Source organism: Hyaena hyaena, unplaced genomic scaffold, assembly GCF_003009895.1.
Source record: "Hyaena hyaena isolate Hyena2069 unplaced genomic scaffold, ASM300989v1 scaffold_280, whole genome shotgun sequence".
NCBI lineage: Eukaryota > Metazoa > Chordata > Mammalia > Carnivora > Hyaenidae > Hyaena > Hyaena hyaena.
This window is the reverse complement of record NW_024080912.1, coordinates 1,004,347-1,019,336: the sequence shown is the minus strand read 5'-3', so window position 1 is coordinate 1,019,336 and position 14,990 is coordinate 1,004,347. Positions and strand designations below refer to the sequence as shown.

Sequence of the window (14,990 nt, the reverse complement as noted above, 5' to 3'; positions counted from 1 at the left end):
TCCCTTTATAAGGGTGGGAGCGGCCCCGGGGGCCCATCTCTCCCGTAGTCTGGAGACAGCTGGCGCCGCAGTCCGCAGGAACTTCCTCCTGTCCTCAATCATGGCTTGTGTGAGTGCGGGGACCCCGCTCCAAGGCCCAGGGATGGCGTGGGGGCAAGACAGAGGAGAGTGGGGGCAGATGGTCTGGGTTCTCGTCCCCAGGGTGTGGCTTTGAACAAGTGCCTCCTCTCTTCTGGGGCCTCAGTGGCCGCGTCTGTAAAATGGGGGTGGGCGCCATGGTCCCCAAAGGCCTCCTCTGCCGTAAAACTTATCTGAATTCCTCCAGGGTATGACAGCACAGTTATTTCTGCCAAGGTTTGACATTTTGCAGCTCCCCGATAAGTGGGAGCGAAAAGGGTGTGGCCAACTGGTGGGGTAGGGAGGCACTTTAAGGACGCCCGAGCCGCTGTCCCTTTCCCCCCTCCTCCACCCCCAAAGAGCCTCCCGTCCCCTCCCCCTCCTGCAGCTGTCCCCAGTCACTGGGCCAGGGCAGAGTCATCCTCTGCTCCAGAGAGCTCTGCAAAGTCGCCAGGATCTGAGACAGGCGGCCCGCGAGGGCGCCTGCCTGGGTTAGTGGGTGGAGGGTGGCTCTGTCCAGGCTAGTCGGGTGGGGGCTGGGTAACCCGCCCCCTCCCCCCACTCCCCATGCTGGGAGATGTGTGCTAAGGGAGAGGGAAGGAGGCAAGAGTCTTCCAGGGGCCCCGAGGGAAAGGGTTCACGTCTCTGGCAGAAGGCACCACCCACACCCGCTAAGCTGTGCGCTCAATCTTGCATTTCTGAGCCAGCCAGGCTGCTGCCTCCGGCCCTTGACCGCTCTCCCTTCTGCAGAGGGGCCTGGCTGCGCTCCTTAGGGGTCTCCTCCCCGGCCCCTGCGCCTCTCTGCGCAGAGGGGTCTGAAGGGGGTGGTGGGGGATCGCCCAGCCCCGGGCCGCTACTTTTCCAACACAAGGGCAGACCTCTCCATCCCCCCTCCTTTGCCACCAAATCGCAGTGTCACTCACTCCGAGTCAGAGCCTCTCCACTTATCACCTCCCAGGCCACTCGGGATCCAAAATCCTCAAGCCGAACCGCAAAAACTTTAGATCTTGGCCTCTACGACCTCAGTCGTGTTACAGATAGCAAATGGACCCGGTTGAGAGCAGGCACTTGGCCAGGACCACACAGAGAAAGTCTAGAACTTGCTCCAGATTCCTCGAGCTTTCCGCAGGCAGGGTCAGAGGATCCGGGGCGGGGACGACCCCACCCCGCCGCCCCACCCCCGGGCGCTGCGTCCTCTAAACCGGCTGGTTGTGGCCTTGTCTTTGCAGGGTCTGGTCGCCAGCAACCTGAATCTCAAACCTGGGGAGTGCCTCCGAGTGCGGGGCGAGGTGGCCCCAGAAGCCAAGAGGTGACGGGGTGCAGATGCGGGGCGGGGGCAGGCGGCAGCGGCCTGGGCTCGCAGCCGCAGGGTCCGACCGCGGGTCTGGCCGGGGCGTGGCCGGCCAGGCCCCGCCCCCCCCGGCGGCGAGGGGGGGTTGTCCGCAGTGGCGTTTTCTGAGTGAGTCACTCTTCCGCGGGGTCTGGACGCTCCCAGTAGAGTCGCCCCTTCCCCTCCCTGCTGGAGCCTCTTAAACGAAACCAGCTGCGGCCTCGTGGTCTACCTTAGCTGGCCCTGCCCCCACTGTGGGCGGGAGCCGCGGCCGTGGGGGGAGGGGCCGGGACAGGGAACGAGGGGTGTCCCTCTGCTGTTGGCCCCCTCGGAGGTCCCTCTTTCCCCGCGCGCTTCACTCATTCAACCTTTCATCCCTTTGGTCCTTCATTCATTCACTAGGCCAGCTGCCTAGTTTCTCAGCAGACAGGTGACCTTGGACCAGTCCTCCAACCGCCGCCCTGAGCTTCAGTCTTAGTGCACGGAGCGGGGAGGTGGTTGTGTGGAGGTGACAGGCTGGATCTCTCAGTGATGCTGATGATGACCAGCTGACGTTAGAAAGAGCCGCATTATTTCCGCATTATATATGGACGTGCACTGTCCATTTCATTCTTCCCACCCCCACCCCCACCCCGAGGTAGGTACCGCTATTGTCTCCACTCAGCAAATGTATTATTGCTATTATTCTTTTTAAAACCTTATTGATTTTGGGAGAGAGAAACAGTGTGTGCGAGCGGGGGAGGGAGAGAGAGGGGAAGAGAGAGAGAATCCCAAGCAGGCTCTGCACTGTCAGCATGGAGCCTGAGGCCGGGCTAGAAGCCACGAATCATATTATTATGTGTTTATTTGCCCCACCGTTATTGAGCACTTACTGTGTGTCATCATGCTCGATCCCTGGGGGTGCAGAGATATACGAGACAGATCGGACACTTGCCCTCCTAGAGGTCACCGTCTGGAAGGAGTCTCCGTCCTTGACCAAAGGGACCCTCCGCGATCCTTCCTGTGCCGTCCCTGTTGTGCAAATGAGGAGACTGAAATCCGCAGAAGGGCAGGGACTTGCTCAAGCTCACACAGCAAGGAGGTGGCAGGGCCAGACCTAGAGTCTGGGTGTCTTGCCTCCCGGCTCCGTGATGGTGCCGATGTGACCGGTGGTAGCACGGACCGGTCAGTCTGAGGGGGCTGCCACTGGCCAAGGAAGCCTCAATGCCCCCTTCTCCCCCCAGCTTCGTGCTGAACCTGGGCAAAGACAAGGACAACCTGTGCCTGCACTTCAACCCTCGCTTCGAAGCCCATGGGGACGTCAACACCATCGTGTGTAACAGCAAGGACGCCGGGGCCTGGGGCGCCGAGCTGCGGGAGTCTGCCTTCCCCTTCCAGCCGGGGACTGTCGTCGAGGTGGGCTGGAGCCTGAAGATTTAGGTCCCATCCTGCCCTCCGCCCACCCCCCCGCCCTGCCCCTCTCCCAGCTTCAGCAGCCACGCCCATGAAGTGGGGCTGTTGTCAGGGCTACGTGAGGAATGAGCTCTGGGAGGATCTAGGACCAGCATGCTGTGACTGCAGAGCCCGGGCCCCCTGCTGCGGGGTCCCCGCCACTCACTGCCCTTCTCTGCTCCTCCAGGTGTGCATCTCCTTCGACCAGGCCGACCTGACCATCAAGCTGCCAGATGGACACACATTCAAGTTCCCCAACCGCCTCAATCTGGAGGCCATCAACTACCTGGCAGCAGATGGTGACTTCAAGATCAAGTGCATAGCCTTTGACTGAAGCCAGCCAGCTCATGGCCCCTAATAAAGGCAGCCGCCTGTGCTCTCTCTAGCTCAGCTGTGTGTGTGTGTGTGTGTGTGTGTGTGTGTGTGTGTGTGTGTGGAGGGGGGAGGGTGTGGGCAAGAGGGATGCCACCAATTCCCCCAGGCTCCGCCCCTAACTTCGATTCCATTCAGTCCCTCAGTGCACACCTCTGAAATGCCAGGGACATCATCCCCTCCGTCCCCAGGGCCAAACAGGGAGCTCAGTGCATAAGTGAAACCCTGTCCTCAAACAGCCCCCAACCCAATGAGCCCCAGCACACAGTAGGTGCTCAAAAGATGTTGAATAAATGAAACCGGGGGGAGGGGGCGGGAAGGAGGCATGGACAGACTGATCCGTGCCATGGCATCTGGCAGCACAGGGCACGGGAACTATCACTGAGGCTCCTCTCATTTGCTGTCACTGGCTAGAAAGTGATCTGGTTCAAAGAGTGTGCAGCTGTGAGCTGCGTGGCCTTGTGCATGTTAACTGACCTCTCTGAGCCTATCAGAGCATAGTCTTGAAGATTAAGAGATGTGTGAAGCGGGACAAGTTTAATGCCTGGTGCGTGAGAGGGTAGGTGGGTAGCGGTTTCCAGCTGCACTGTTACCTTGTGGGATGTTCTTACCCCAAAGTGAAGGGGAAGAAAGTGGTTCTGCATGATGCCAGGACCCCCGCGGCCTGCACCCGGCCCAGCTTAACCCTGTGGGGCTCCCCAGGCATCCCAGCTTCGTGGCTCCAGGCCACACACCCCAATGCTGGAGTGTAAGGGGAATGGAGATGCTAGTCTAGAAATTGCTGGTTGTGTGGCCCTGGGGAGGACCCTCATCCCTACTCTGGGAAAGATGGGCTTGGGCCATTTTTCTTTTTCTTCTCTTTTTCCTAAGTTTATTTTTAGTGATCGCTACTTACAATGTGAGACTTGAACTCACAACCCCGGGATCAAGAGCCACGTGCTCTTGCTCTTCGGACTGAGCCAGCCAGGTGCCCCTGCTGGCCTGTTTCTACGGACAAGCCAGCCCCCCGCAGAGTAGAGTTAGGCAGGGCAACTTGCAGCTTAGCCACCAGGTCCCCAGAGGCCTCTGGCTGCACACAGCCCCTTTCCTGCAGGGCAGAGGAATTCGGGAAACTCACTTGGCCTGAGATGAGGTCTCCACGAGCTTCTCTCTTGGTTTCCAAAGAGGACATGTCTTCTAAGACCCTCCAGGCTCTGTCACCCCAGAGGGCAGTGTTTGTTTGTTTTAAACATTTTTTACATTTATTTATTTTTGAGAGACAGACAAACAGCACAAGTTGGGGAGAGGCAGAGAGAGAGGGAGACACAGAATCCGAAGCAGGCTCCAGGCTCCGAGCTGTCAGCGCAGAGCCCGACGCGGGGCTCTAACCCACAAACCGTGAGATCATGACCTGAGCCAAAGTCTGTAGCTTGGCTAACTGAGCCCCCCAGGCACCCCGGGGCAGTGTTTTAATACAGCCTATCACTCTTGTCATAAGTGATGGGACCTGAGCTGGTGGCCGGGCCACCCTGCAGAGCGACTAGTCCCCAGTACCTCTTCCTTCCTGCTCCCTGCTGCAGGCCTCTACCTCCCTGAGAAGCAGCCCCCTGAACCAAGCCAATGTTCTGGAAGACTTAGAACCTCAGTGTGGGCTCCCCCGAAACCCTGGGGCACTCTCTCCTGAGCTGGGTGTGTATGCGGGGGAGGGGGGAAAAGCCTGGCAAATTCCATTCTCCAGGCAGCGCTGGTTAGGGGAGTCTCGGTGGCACTCTTCCACCCCAAGACTTAGTTTCCTTATCTGTAAAATGGGGGCCCTTATTTGCACCTGAACCCTTTTGGGTGGGCGATTTTCATCTCAGTGGGTCCCCTAGGGAGCACATCCTTATAACAGGGCCCCAGGAGGATGGAGTGCACAGGATGGGGGCTGCCATGAGCCACACCCAAATGTCCAGGCTCTCCTGGGGCACCCACGTGGCCGCCTGGAGGGAAACAGCTTTGGAAGCCTGGCTGTGGTGGGGCGCCCTCTGCTGGACAGCGGGGAAAGTGTCTCTTGGACTGCCTTTTTCGGGTCCTCCGGGTTCGGCCCCACTAATTCTCTGTAGTCTCGCCGTTCATCAGGTCTGGGAGGGACCGCAAGAGGGCAGAGGAAAGCCCTAGGGCAGATAGAGAATGACACCACTGGGTTTGGAAGAAGGAAACTGGGTTTGGGGTCAAACACATCTGTGCCCAAACCCCAGCTCCATCACTGTGTGCCCTGGGATCAGTTGCTAGACTTCTCTGAACCTCGATTGCCTCATCATCAAATTGCACAAATACTGTATCCCCCCTGTGGGGTTGTTGCAAGCATTAGCTGAAATAACACAGAAATGCATGGTGCCTGGCACACAGTAGGTGCTCAGTAAACATAAAAAATGATTTCAAGGAGGGGCGCCTGGGTGGCTCAGTCCTTTCAGCATCTGACTTCGGCTCAGGTCATGATCTCACCGTTCATGTGTTCGAGTCCTGGGTCGGGCTGTATGCTGACAGCTCAGAGCCTGGAGCCCTTTTTGGATTCTGTGTCTCCCTCTCTCTCTGTCCTTCCCCCGCTCACGCTGTTTCTTTCTCCTTCAAAAATAAATAAACATTAACAAACAATGATTTCAAGGAAAAACCAACCCAAAGAGTGGTAGGTGTTTTAGACCATGAGCTGCTGTAAAGGGCTCTCAAGTTTTGGAGTCCGGTGGGGTCTCATCTCCTCTCCTGGGGGCAAGAGGACCTGAAATGCCCTGGAAAGTGGGGAGCCACAAGGCCTGCCTGAGGTGTTGGGCTTTGCTCTGTACTGGAAGCTTCTAAATTTTTTAAAAAGTTTTATTTATTTCTGAGAGAGAGAGAGAGGGAGACATAGAATCTGGAACAGGCTCCAGGCTCTGAGTTAGTTGTCAGCACAGAGCCCGACACAGGGCTTGAACCCACGAACCGTGAGCTCATGACCTGAACTGAAGTCGGACGCTTAACTGGACTGAGCCACCCAGGCACCCCTGCACTGGAAGCTTCTAGACCCAAGGTCCCCCAGAGCCCCGCAGGGGCAGGCAGGCAGCAAGGGCTGGGTGGGCTGCAGGAGCCACCCACACCCACTCAGAGCTCCCCAACAAGGTCCTGCAGGAGCAGCTGTCCCCTTCCCCGGTCCCTGTCTCAGAGTCAGACCGGAAGCTGGGGGAGGACAGAAGTCAGGGAATGGCTCTGTGCCCCATTTACTACTTGAGCCACTTTGGTCAAGGCCCTTCCCCTGTCTGAGCCTCCTGTTCCCTCACTTGTGTAATAGGGATGAAAGCAGCACTGAGTCACAGGGAGTTTGGGAGGATCAATTGAGATAATCCACGGAGGCCCCGAGAACATTCCTCAGCAGAGGGGGAGATTGAACGGATGGGCTGTGGAGAGGGAAGGAGCCAGGGAGGTTTATGATCTATCAAGTCCAGCGGCAGACCCTTGACTTTTCATCTATAGCCAGTCTGCTTGGGGCGGGGGACCTGGTAAACAGCAGGCAGCAGCCCTGAGACTGGGTGCCTGGGACCCAGGAGGAAGCCAGAGGGAGGGTACCAGGGGTGGCGCTAGGGTGTGGGCACCGAGGGGCAAAAGGTCAGAAGGGAAATTGTTCACCACCAGGAAGCCCCACCATTCAGGCAGTCCCCCGCTGTGCCCTGGGTTCGAGGATAACTTCCTCTCGGCACCCACCATGGAACCCTTCATGGGTTCAACATTCACAGAGAGATGTACCTACTGTGTGTTTGGCTCCTTCCAAAACAACACCCAAAAAAACCGCAGGATCAGGGTCTGCATCTTGCCCTCCAGAGCAGGCATGTGAGCTACTGCGGGAGTGATCCCTCAGGCCAGTGGCCCCGGGAGCTGGACCAGGAGGCCACAGACTCGGGTTCAAGTCCCAGCTTGGACCTAGAGAAGCCCTGTAACCCTGGATAAGTTGCATCTGCTGAGAGAATAAGTCTCTTCTCTGTGTGCCTGGCACACAGTAGGCACTCCTATGTCCCTACTCTCAGCTAGTTCTGGGGTCACCTCCTCTGAGAAGCCCTCTGGGCCTCAGGAGCCAACACTGAGCTCCAGAAGCCTCCTGCATTTTTCACTGCACTGTAATGATCATCAACTCTGCCAGACTGGCCAGTCCTTAAAAGCAATGGGGGCAGCTGGTCCACGGCAGCCAGCACAGACGAACTGAGATGTAGGATTCAGGCATACAATCCTAGTTACTAAAATTCCCCTGTTGGTGGTGTTCTCCTGAATGCCTTCACACGTGTGTGCCCTCATTTTCAGTAGACCGTGTGTTGTTACGCCCCCATGCCACACTGGGGGAAACTGACACACAGCGGGGAGATGGCTTGTGTAGCAAATACACACATGGCATGTATGATTTATACACAATGTTACTTTTCCTCAGAATCGTTGTTCTCAAAGTGTGGCCGGTGGACCAGCAATATCAGCATCACCTGAGAACTTGCACGGAATGCAGATTATGGGGCTCATTCTCCATCAGCTGAATCAGAAACTCAAGGGGGGTGCAAAGCGATCTGGGTTTCAGCAAGTCCTGCAGGGGATTCTGATGAAGGCCAAAATTCGAAAACCACTGCCTTGCAATAACCCTGCAAAGTCACTATCATTATCCCCACTTTACAAATAGGGTAATTGCAGCAAATCAAAGGCAATTGGTCCAGCACCACAGCTGACATTGGGGTACCAGGGTTCCAGTCCAGACAGATTGGCCCCAGAAATGTGCTCTTGGAGACCACCAACGACGTGGAATCAGAATCAAAAGTTAAGATCAGCAATATTTGGCCATTTAGTATTAACTCCGTACTGAACGCCTGCTGTATGCTAGGCTCTGGGACCTCGCTTTCACTATTGGCTAGTCTAGGAGACGGATTGGGGTTAAGAATCACCGAGGAGAAAGGTATCTGCGTGTCGCAGCCAAAAGGCAGGGCTGGGGAGGCCGGCTCCACGGCCTCTTTATTTTTTTATTTTATTAAATTTTTTTTTTTACATTTATTTATTATTGAGAGACAGAGCACGAATGGGGGAGGGGTAGTGAGAGAGGGAGACACAGAATCCGAAGCAGGCTCCAGGCTCCGAACTGTCAGCACAGAGTCCGACGCGGGACTAGAACTTACGACCCTGTGAGATCATGACCTGAGCGGAAGTCGACGCCCAACCGACTGAGCCACCCATGCGCCCCTCCGCGGCCCCTTTAAAAGGCGGGGCCCGAGTAACGGAACAACGGAGCCAGGGTGCGCGGCGCGGCCGGGAGGGTAAAGACGCTACACCCGGAAGTGTCTCGGGCGTGCGGGAGCCGCGCCGCCGGAGGCCTCGCCGCTATGGGCCGCAACAAGAAGAAAAAACGAGATGGCGACGACCGGCGGCCGCGGCTCGTTCTCAGCTTCGACGAAGAGAAGCGGCGGTGAGTGCCAAGGCCGGAGCGGATCTCCTTCGGGCCACCGGCCAAGGCCACGGCCTGGCCCAGGAGGCTTACGCTCACGCCGAGGTCCCTTCCGGCCACGCCCTCTGGGCGTGGCCGCGGTTCCTCTTCGACACCCACCCCCACTGCGGAATGGAAGCGGCCGCTGGCGGCCCCCAGCCTGGGGAATGGAATTGCCCGCTCCGCCCCCTCTTGGCTTACTTTGCACCTCGTTCGGGCTGGGTGCGCTTTGGTGGGGAGGGGGGTCCGGAGAGGGGGAGGGGCAGGAGACTGGGGGCTCGTGGCTGTGCCTTCGACCTCCCTAGCTCAGCCCCGCGGCCCCGCACGCGGTAAACTCAGCTGTTGTTGATAAATGACGAGTGAATGAGAGGAAAGTGGCTCAAGTTCATTTATTCACTCGTCAGACGTGTACTGAGCTCCTTCGGTGTGCGCGCCAGATCGCAGGACCCCTGAGCCTCAGCGGCCGGTCCCTCAGATGCCATCCATTCAGAGTGCCACTGTGGCATATGGTAGTGGGTCAGCGAAAAGCCGAGGGTGGGCCCCGGAACGCTTGGGGATGGTGCAGCCAGCACTAGAGAGATGAGAAGGAGCCAAGAGCAGGTAGGGGAGGGAAATGCTGGGGCATCGTCGGGAGACGCAGGGTGGCACCAGACCAGGTAGGCACCACCCTACAGGTGGGTCCAGGGGGCAGGTGTCCTGGGGGAATGGGATGCCTCTTTGTTTTTTTTTGTTTTTTTTTTTTAATTTTTTTTTTAATGTTTTATTTATTTCTAGGAGAGAGATGTTTTATTTATTTCTAGGAGAGAGAGAGACAGCGCGAGCAGGGGAGGGTCAGAGAGAGAGGGAGTCACAGACTGAAACAGGCTCCAGGCTCTGAGCTGGCAGTCAGCACAGAGCCCGACGCGGGGCTTGAACCCACGAACCGCGAGATCATGACCTAAGCGAAAGTCGGACGCTTAACCGACTAAGCCACCCAGGCGCCCCATCTTTGGTTCAAAGTTCGCAGACGCCTGGATGAGCGTGGCCCTAAAAGCCTTGCTAGATGTGGCTTAATCCTTACCTGGCTAATGGAATCTTGCAGTGTAGAAGGGGCCCCCACTCGGCCCTGTTGCTGGAAGCCCAGAACCTTGGAGGGTAGTGGGTGGAAAGAGACAGCATCTCCCTCTTTTTCCTTTTTTTTTTTTTAATTTTTAAAATGTTTTTATTTTATTTTTGAGAGAGAAGAGAGAGAGACAGCGTGAGCAGGGGGGTTCAGAGAGAGAGGAAGATACAGAACCTGAAGCAGGCTCCAGGCTCTGAGCTAGCTGTCAGTACAGAGCCTGATGCGGGGCTCGAACCCACGAACCGTGAGATCATGACCTGAGCCAAAGTCGGAAGCTCAACCGACTGAGCCATCCAGGCGCCCCTCCCTCTTTTTCCTAAACTTATACTCTGTGTGACCCTTGGCAAATAACCTAGCCTCTCCGTGCCTCAGCATCTCCATCTGTAAAATGGGGATTGATACCTACTACACACGTTGTTGTGAGGAATCCTTGAGTTAAGCCGTGTTCATTTTGGGGGCAGTGCAGTAGTCGTGACTTTTCTGTCCCTGGAGCCTGCCTTTCCTTGTGTCCCCTCCTGACTCTCCGTCGCCCCTTTCCTGTAGGGAGTACCTGACTGGCTTCCATAAGCGGAAGGTAGAGCGGAAGAAGGCAGCCATTGAGGAGATCAAGCATCGGCTCAAGGAGGAGCAGAAGAAGCTCCGGGAGGAGGTGCAGGGGGGAGGCTGGAGGGAGGAGGGAGCCACCCAGAGAGCTAGGGAGACAGAGTGTGCATGCGTATATGAAAAATCTGACTCCCAAGGGATTTACGGCCTTGAATGGCCTTAATAGGGGCATCCGCGGGAATGAGGGGAGGTGTGGGCAGGCGTGGGGAGCAGGTTGTACAGGTAGAATCATCGTGAGCCCAGCCAGGTCTGCAGAATGTTTAGGATCGAATCTCCTAGTGTCTCATTCTGAGCTGTGCATGGTCTCACTCACTCTGGAGGTGAGCAGTGCCCTTGCCTGGGCTTGGCCGGAGCGGCCAGACTCACTGTGTTCCCTTCTCTTTTGGTCTCAGCGCCATCAGGAGTACCTGAAGATGCTGGCAGAGAGAGAGGAGGCCCTGGGTGAGTCCCAGCTTTGCCCTGACCTGGAGAATAGCTCACAGGCCTTTATCCCTTGGTGGGTGAAAGGGGGAGAGGTGTGGGAGCTGCACAGAAGCTAACTTCCCCAGCTCTGGGCGTCTTGGTGGTGACCTGGGGGCCAGGCGTGGTGTTCAGGAATGTGTAAATGTGAGTGGATCAGGGACAAGAAGGACAGACCTCTTGGTAAAGTGATTCCAGAGCAGAGAGCCCCGTTTCAGAGGCCTAGAGGGATTAGGGATAGAGGGGACAGGCAGCAGCAGCTGCCGCTGGGGTCACAATGGGTCTGTCTAAGGTCCCCCTGGAGCATCAAGGGAGGAGTTGGATCACGTACATTTGTCCCCACGCCAGGCTCTGGAGCTGGTGACTTCCTGGACACTCTCCAGTGGAGAGGCGGAGGCTGCTGGGCTCCAGGGCTGGGGTGGGGGCGGGGGGTTGGAATCTGGTCAGTCGTGCTGTGAGGCTAAGACCTGCTTCTGCACCCGCCTTGCACAGAGGAGGCAGACGAGCTGGACAGGTTGGTGACAGCAAAGACTGAGTCAGTGCAGTACGACCATCCTAACCACACAGTCACCGTTACCACCATCAGTGACCTGGACCTCTCGGGGGCCCGGCTGCTTGGACTGCCCCCTCCCGAGGTGGGTGTGACTTGCGGCCCCAGGAGGGAAGGAGCCCCGGTGCAGACCAGCTTGTCGGGGCTGTTGAGTGCCGGCCCTTGTTACGGGTAGGGGTTCTGGTGCGCGGGGCGTCTCCCTGCCGGGTGAGGACACAGGGTGCAGACATAGTCCCTGACTCGGGCTTGCAGAAGCCGGGCCATGACTGAGCTGCCGTGGGAGCGTGGGCTGGCGTCTCCCTCGCCATTTCCTTTCTTCCCTAGTATGTTGGGGGGCTTTCCGACGATAGCGCCTGGCTCATGGGCTTGCTGTGCATATATAGGCGGTTAACCCAAACGGAGGACCCAAAATTGCTGTTTTATCGGGGTCCCCCCATTGCATGATAGCAGCAAGAACAGGTCACAGCCCTGCGCGCAAAGGGGGAGTTGTCCGGCTCTGAGCTGGGAGGTGGTAGCAGATTGCCACCAACAGTTTAAAAAACAAAAAAAAAGGATCCACCTTTTAAAAGCAGTCAGTGGGCCTCGACTCCTGGCCTCCAGAGCTGCCACTGAAGGGCAGCCTGAAAACGCTGCTTTTGGGAGAAGCGGTAGTGCGATGTGGTTCCGAGTCCGATGGCGGTGTGACAGGCTGCCCCGCCTGGGGCGGGGGTAGGCATCCACTGCCAGTGGCGGCGAAGGGAGAGGCTCCGGAAGCGACCGGGAAATGAAACGCGGGCAGAAAGGCCTAAGCTGTTCCCAAGGAAACACGAGTGAAAACATTTAAAAAAAAAAAAAGGAAAGCGAACGGAAAGCGAACGGAACGTCATTGAAGATATGTCAGATATGTCAGTGAGCCGCCCAGTTCAGTATCACCTGTGACACGTTCGTGTCTGGTTAAATGGACGGCTGTTTGATGGACGTCCCAGTAGGTGTGCAGTTAACAAGGCAAACGACGCTTTGTGCCACGGGGTCAAATGTCCTTAAGTCCTGAGCTGCCACCTTATCCCCCCGCTTAGTGATCTCACCCTCACCTTCTGTTTTGTGCCCATTCTTCTGCACACACACCCCCCCGCCTGGCCTCAGTTTACCGTGAACGGTCAGACACACACAGGTGAAACACCTCGGACAATGGGGATGAGGCCCCGAAACACAGCTCTTCCCTGTGTGATCCCTGCATTGGGGGTGCACATGGCTCTGCCCCATCCCCCCCGCGGCCTTCCCCGGGCCCCAAGCCAGGCCTCGAGGCAGCGGGCTGTGCCCTCACGTGACAGCCGTGACTGCTCCGAGCCAGGCCTCCCGACCTGCTGCTCTTTGTGACCGTTCTTGTCCTGTGTTCTCCAGCAAGCGGCTGGGCGCGGGTCCGAGGAAGAGGCGTCCTCCACGGAGAAGCCGACCAGAGCCTTGCCCAGGAAGTCCAGGGACCCCCTCCTGTCCCAGAGGTGAGCCCTGGCCCATCCCCCCCCTCCCCCGGACACTGCTTCCTCATGGCTGACCGTGGTGACCGTGCCTGTGGAGTCACCTGGCCTGTGGCGGGTGGCACGGGGCAGCTGTGGGGCCTGGAGCCGCCACTCGGCTCTCCCTGTTGAGGGGGCCTCAGTCCCTTCCTCCTCCCCCGTCCCCCAGCCCCACTCCCCGAGAATGGCCAGCCCTGGGTGCCTTCGGTGCCTGGGGTAAGGGCCGTTTCGTGAGCCGAGGAACTGGCGGGCCCTCTGGGGGCAGCGCAGGCCGCCTTTGGCACGGCTGTGGTCCCCCCGGCACGCCAGGCCCGCCCTGACGCCCTCCGCGAGCCCGGCACGTCCTCAGTCGCCCCCCCAGCCCAGCCTTCCAGCCGTGCCCCGTTCCCCAGCCTCCCCGGCCTCGCACCCTCCCCCAGGGTCTCCGCTCTCACGGCTTCGCTGCACGCGCACAGCCGCAGAAGGCACAAGAGCAAAAGGAAGCCCCCCCGCCAGGCCCAGGACTCCACCAGGAAGCCTCCGAGCGCCACTCGGACGAGCAAGGCCCAGCGCCGCCGGCTGACGGGCAAAGCCCGGCACAGCGGAGAGTGAGTGCCGTGAACCGGGCCGCCTGGGCCGTCGCGCGCCGTCGCATCTCCACCTGGCCGGCCCAGGAGCCCGCACCGGCGTGGTGACTCTGCGTCCCCGGGGCCGGGAGGCCCGGTTCTCTCTGGCCTCTGGGCTTGGACCCTAGGCAGGGGCAGGCGGCCGAGAGCTGGCTTCCCTCAGGAGGGCCCTTTGGAGCCGAGTCCGGGACATCTTCCTGCTAAGCCCTCCTCGGTTTTGTGAGACCCGGGCCCCCGAGGTCAGCTTGGCCCTGATCCCGGTGCCGCACGCCCAGGCCGGGCTTCTGAGGGCGAGGAACCTGTCAGGGGAGCGGGTCCCTCCTCACCGCCCGGCAGTTTCCCCTGTGGGCGTGGAAACGGAGCCTTAGGGCTGGGCGCCCGTGACCTGGGATTCCAGCTTAGCCGGGGCTGGAACCCAGGCTCGTCCTGCTGCTCCGAGAAGCCGGCTGCCCCGGGCGGGTGTCCTTTCCTGGCTGAGACCTCGGTCTGGCCCTTCCCCTTGACCTCATTGGTCTCCTCAGCTGAAATCGAAGTGGTGGAAGCAGATGAGTCCCGGAGCGCTCCCCACCCCCACTGTGGGCTTCCTCCCCAGGCCTTTAGTGGTTCCTGGGGAGGCAACGACAAAGGCGTCATTAACCCTTTTTAAAGAAAACGTATGTCTCCTCACCTGAAAGTGCCACCGCCGCCATTCCAGGTCCCCTGGCCGGTGTTCTGCGGGCCTGCCAGGTGTTCACGCTCTTTACCTGCGGCCTCAGAACGCCAGCCTTGTCCCTTCCTTGTCCCGGCTTGGGGGTGGCCCGCCGGAGCGCCTGGCCTCTGGCCGAGCAGGTGGGATCCTGCCTGCAGCAGGTAGAAGGACCGGGGAGGACAGTGCGGGAGCACCGCGACCCATCACCGCCCTCTGCCGCTCCCTGGTTCCTGGGATTGCGGGGCAGAGCGCGGGAATCCGCCTGGGCCCTGGTTACGGGAGCTGTGCAGGGCGGAGTAAGATGGGCCCTCAGCCCCGGCAAAGCTGGGGACCAGTGACAGAGGGACAAGGGAACGGGAGCGCAGCCGCAAGTCCCACCTGGCCCCGGGGCGGGGGAGGCTTTGGCCCTAGGGAGAGCTGAGGTCCCAAGCAGCCTCTCCTCGCGGTCACCCCACGGACTTCACCCCACGGAGGACTGCCGTTGGGCAGGAACAGGGGCGCTGTTAGGGGGTGGCTGGGGGTGACGCGCTCTCCTGTGTCCCCGTCAGCACCCGCTATGTGGTGCGTGTCTGAAGGCCACGCCTGGATGTGGGAACTGAAGCTCTGGGCTTATGGCTGGGAGGCCCTGTGGCCTGGGGCTCCAGATCCTTCCACCTCGGCTCCCTGCCCTTGGGGGAGGGGTGACCCGCTTTGCTGGGCCGCCTCCCTCCTGCGCAGAGGGTGGGCCCGTCGCAAGCTCTCCAGGTGGTTCTAGTGCTGCAGCGGGAGCCTGGCCCTCACAGGCCCCCCCCCCCCCCCCCCCC

The 14,990-nt window shown here is 59.1% G+C and overlaps 2 protein-coding genes across 3 annotated transcripts; both read left to right on the top strand.

The window, feature by feature from the left end:
* On the top strand, positions 1 to 3,264 carry LGALS1 (galectin 1). The gene is made up of 4 exons (XM_039246156.1): positions 1 to 109; positions 1,347 to 1,426; positions 2,671 to 2,842; positions 3,066 to 3,264. Exons 1-4 carry the CDS (start codon positions 101 to 103, stop codon positions 3,210 to 3,212), a joined length of 408 nt encoding a protein of 135 aa, XP_039102087.1. The 5' UTR covers positions 1 to 100; the 3' UTR covers positions 3,213 to 3,264.
* A 5,277-nt stretch (positions 3,265 to 8,541) lies between these two features.
* On the top strand, positions 8,542 to 14,980 carry NOL12 (nucleolar protein 12). Of its 2 annotated transcripts, none has more exons than XM_039246176.1 (6): positions 8,542 to 8,669; positions 10,333 to 10,438; positions 10,785 to 10,833; positions 11,344 to 11,486; positions 12,782 to 12,879; positions 13,314 to 14,980. In XM_039246176.1, exons 1-6 carry the CDS (start codon positions 8,587 to 8,589, stop codon positions 13,483 to 13,485), a joined length of 651 nt encoding a protein of 216 aa, XP_039102107.1. In that variant the 5' UTR covers positions 8,542 to 8,586; the 3' UTR covers positions 13,486 to 14,980. The 2 variants fall into 2 exon arrangements, with proteins under 2 accessions (XP_039102107.1, XP_039102108.1); XM_039246177.1 differs by lacking the exon at positions 8,542 to 8,669 and adding an exon at positions 8,971 to 9,343.
* The last annotated feature ends 10 nt before the right edge of the window (positions 14,981 to 14,990 follow it).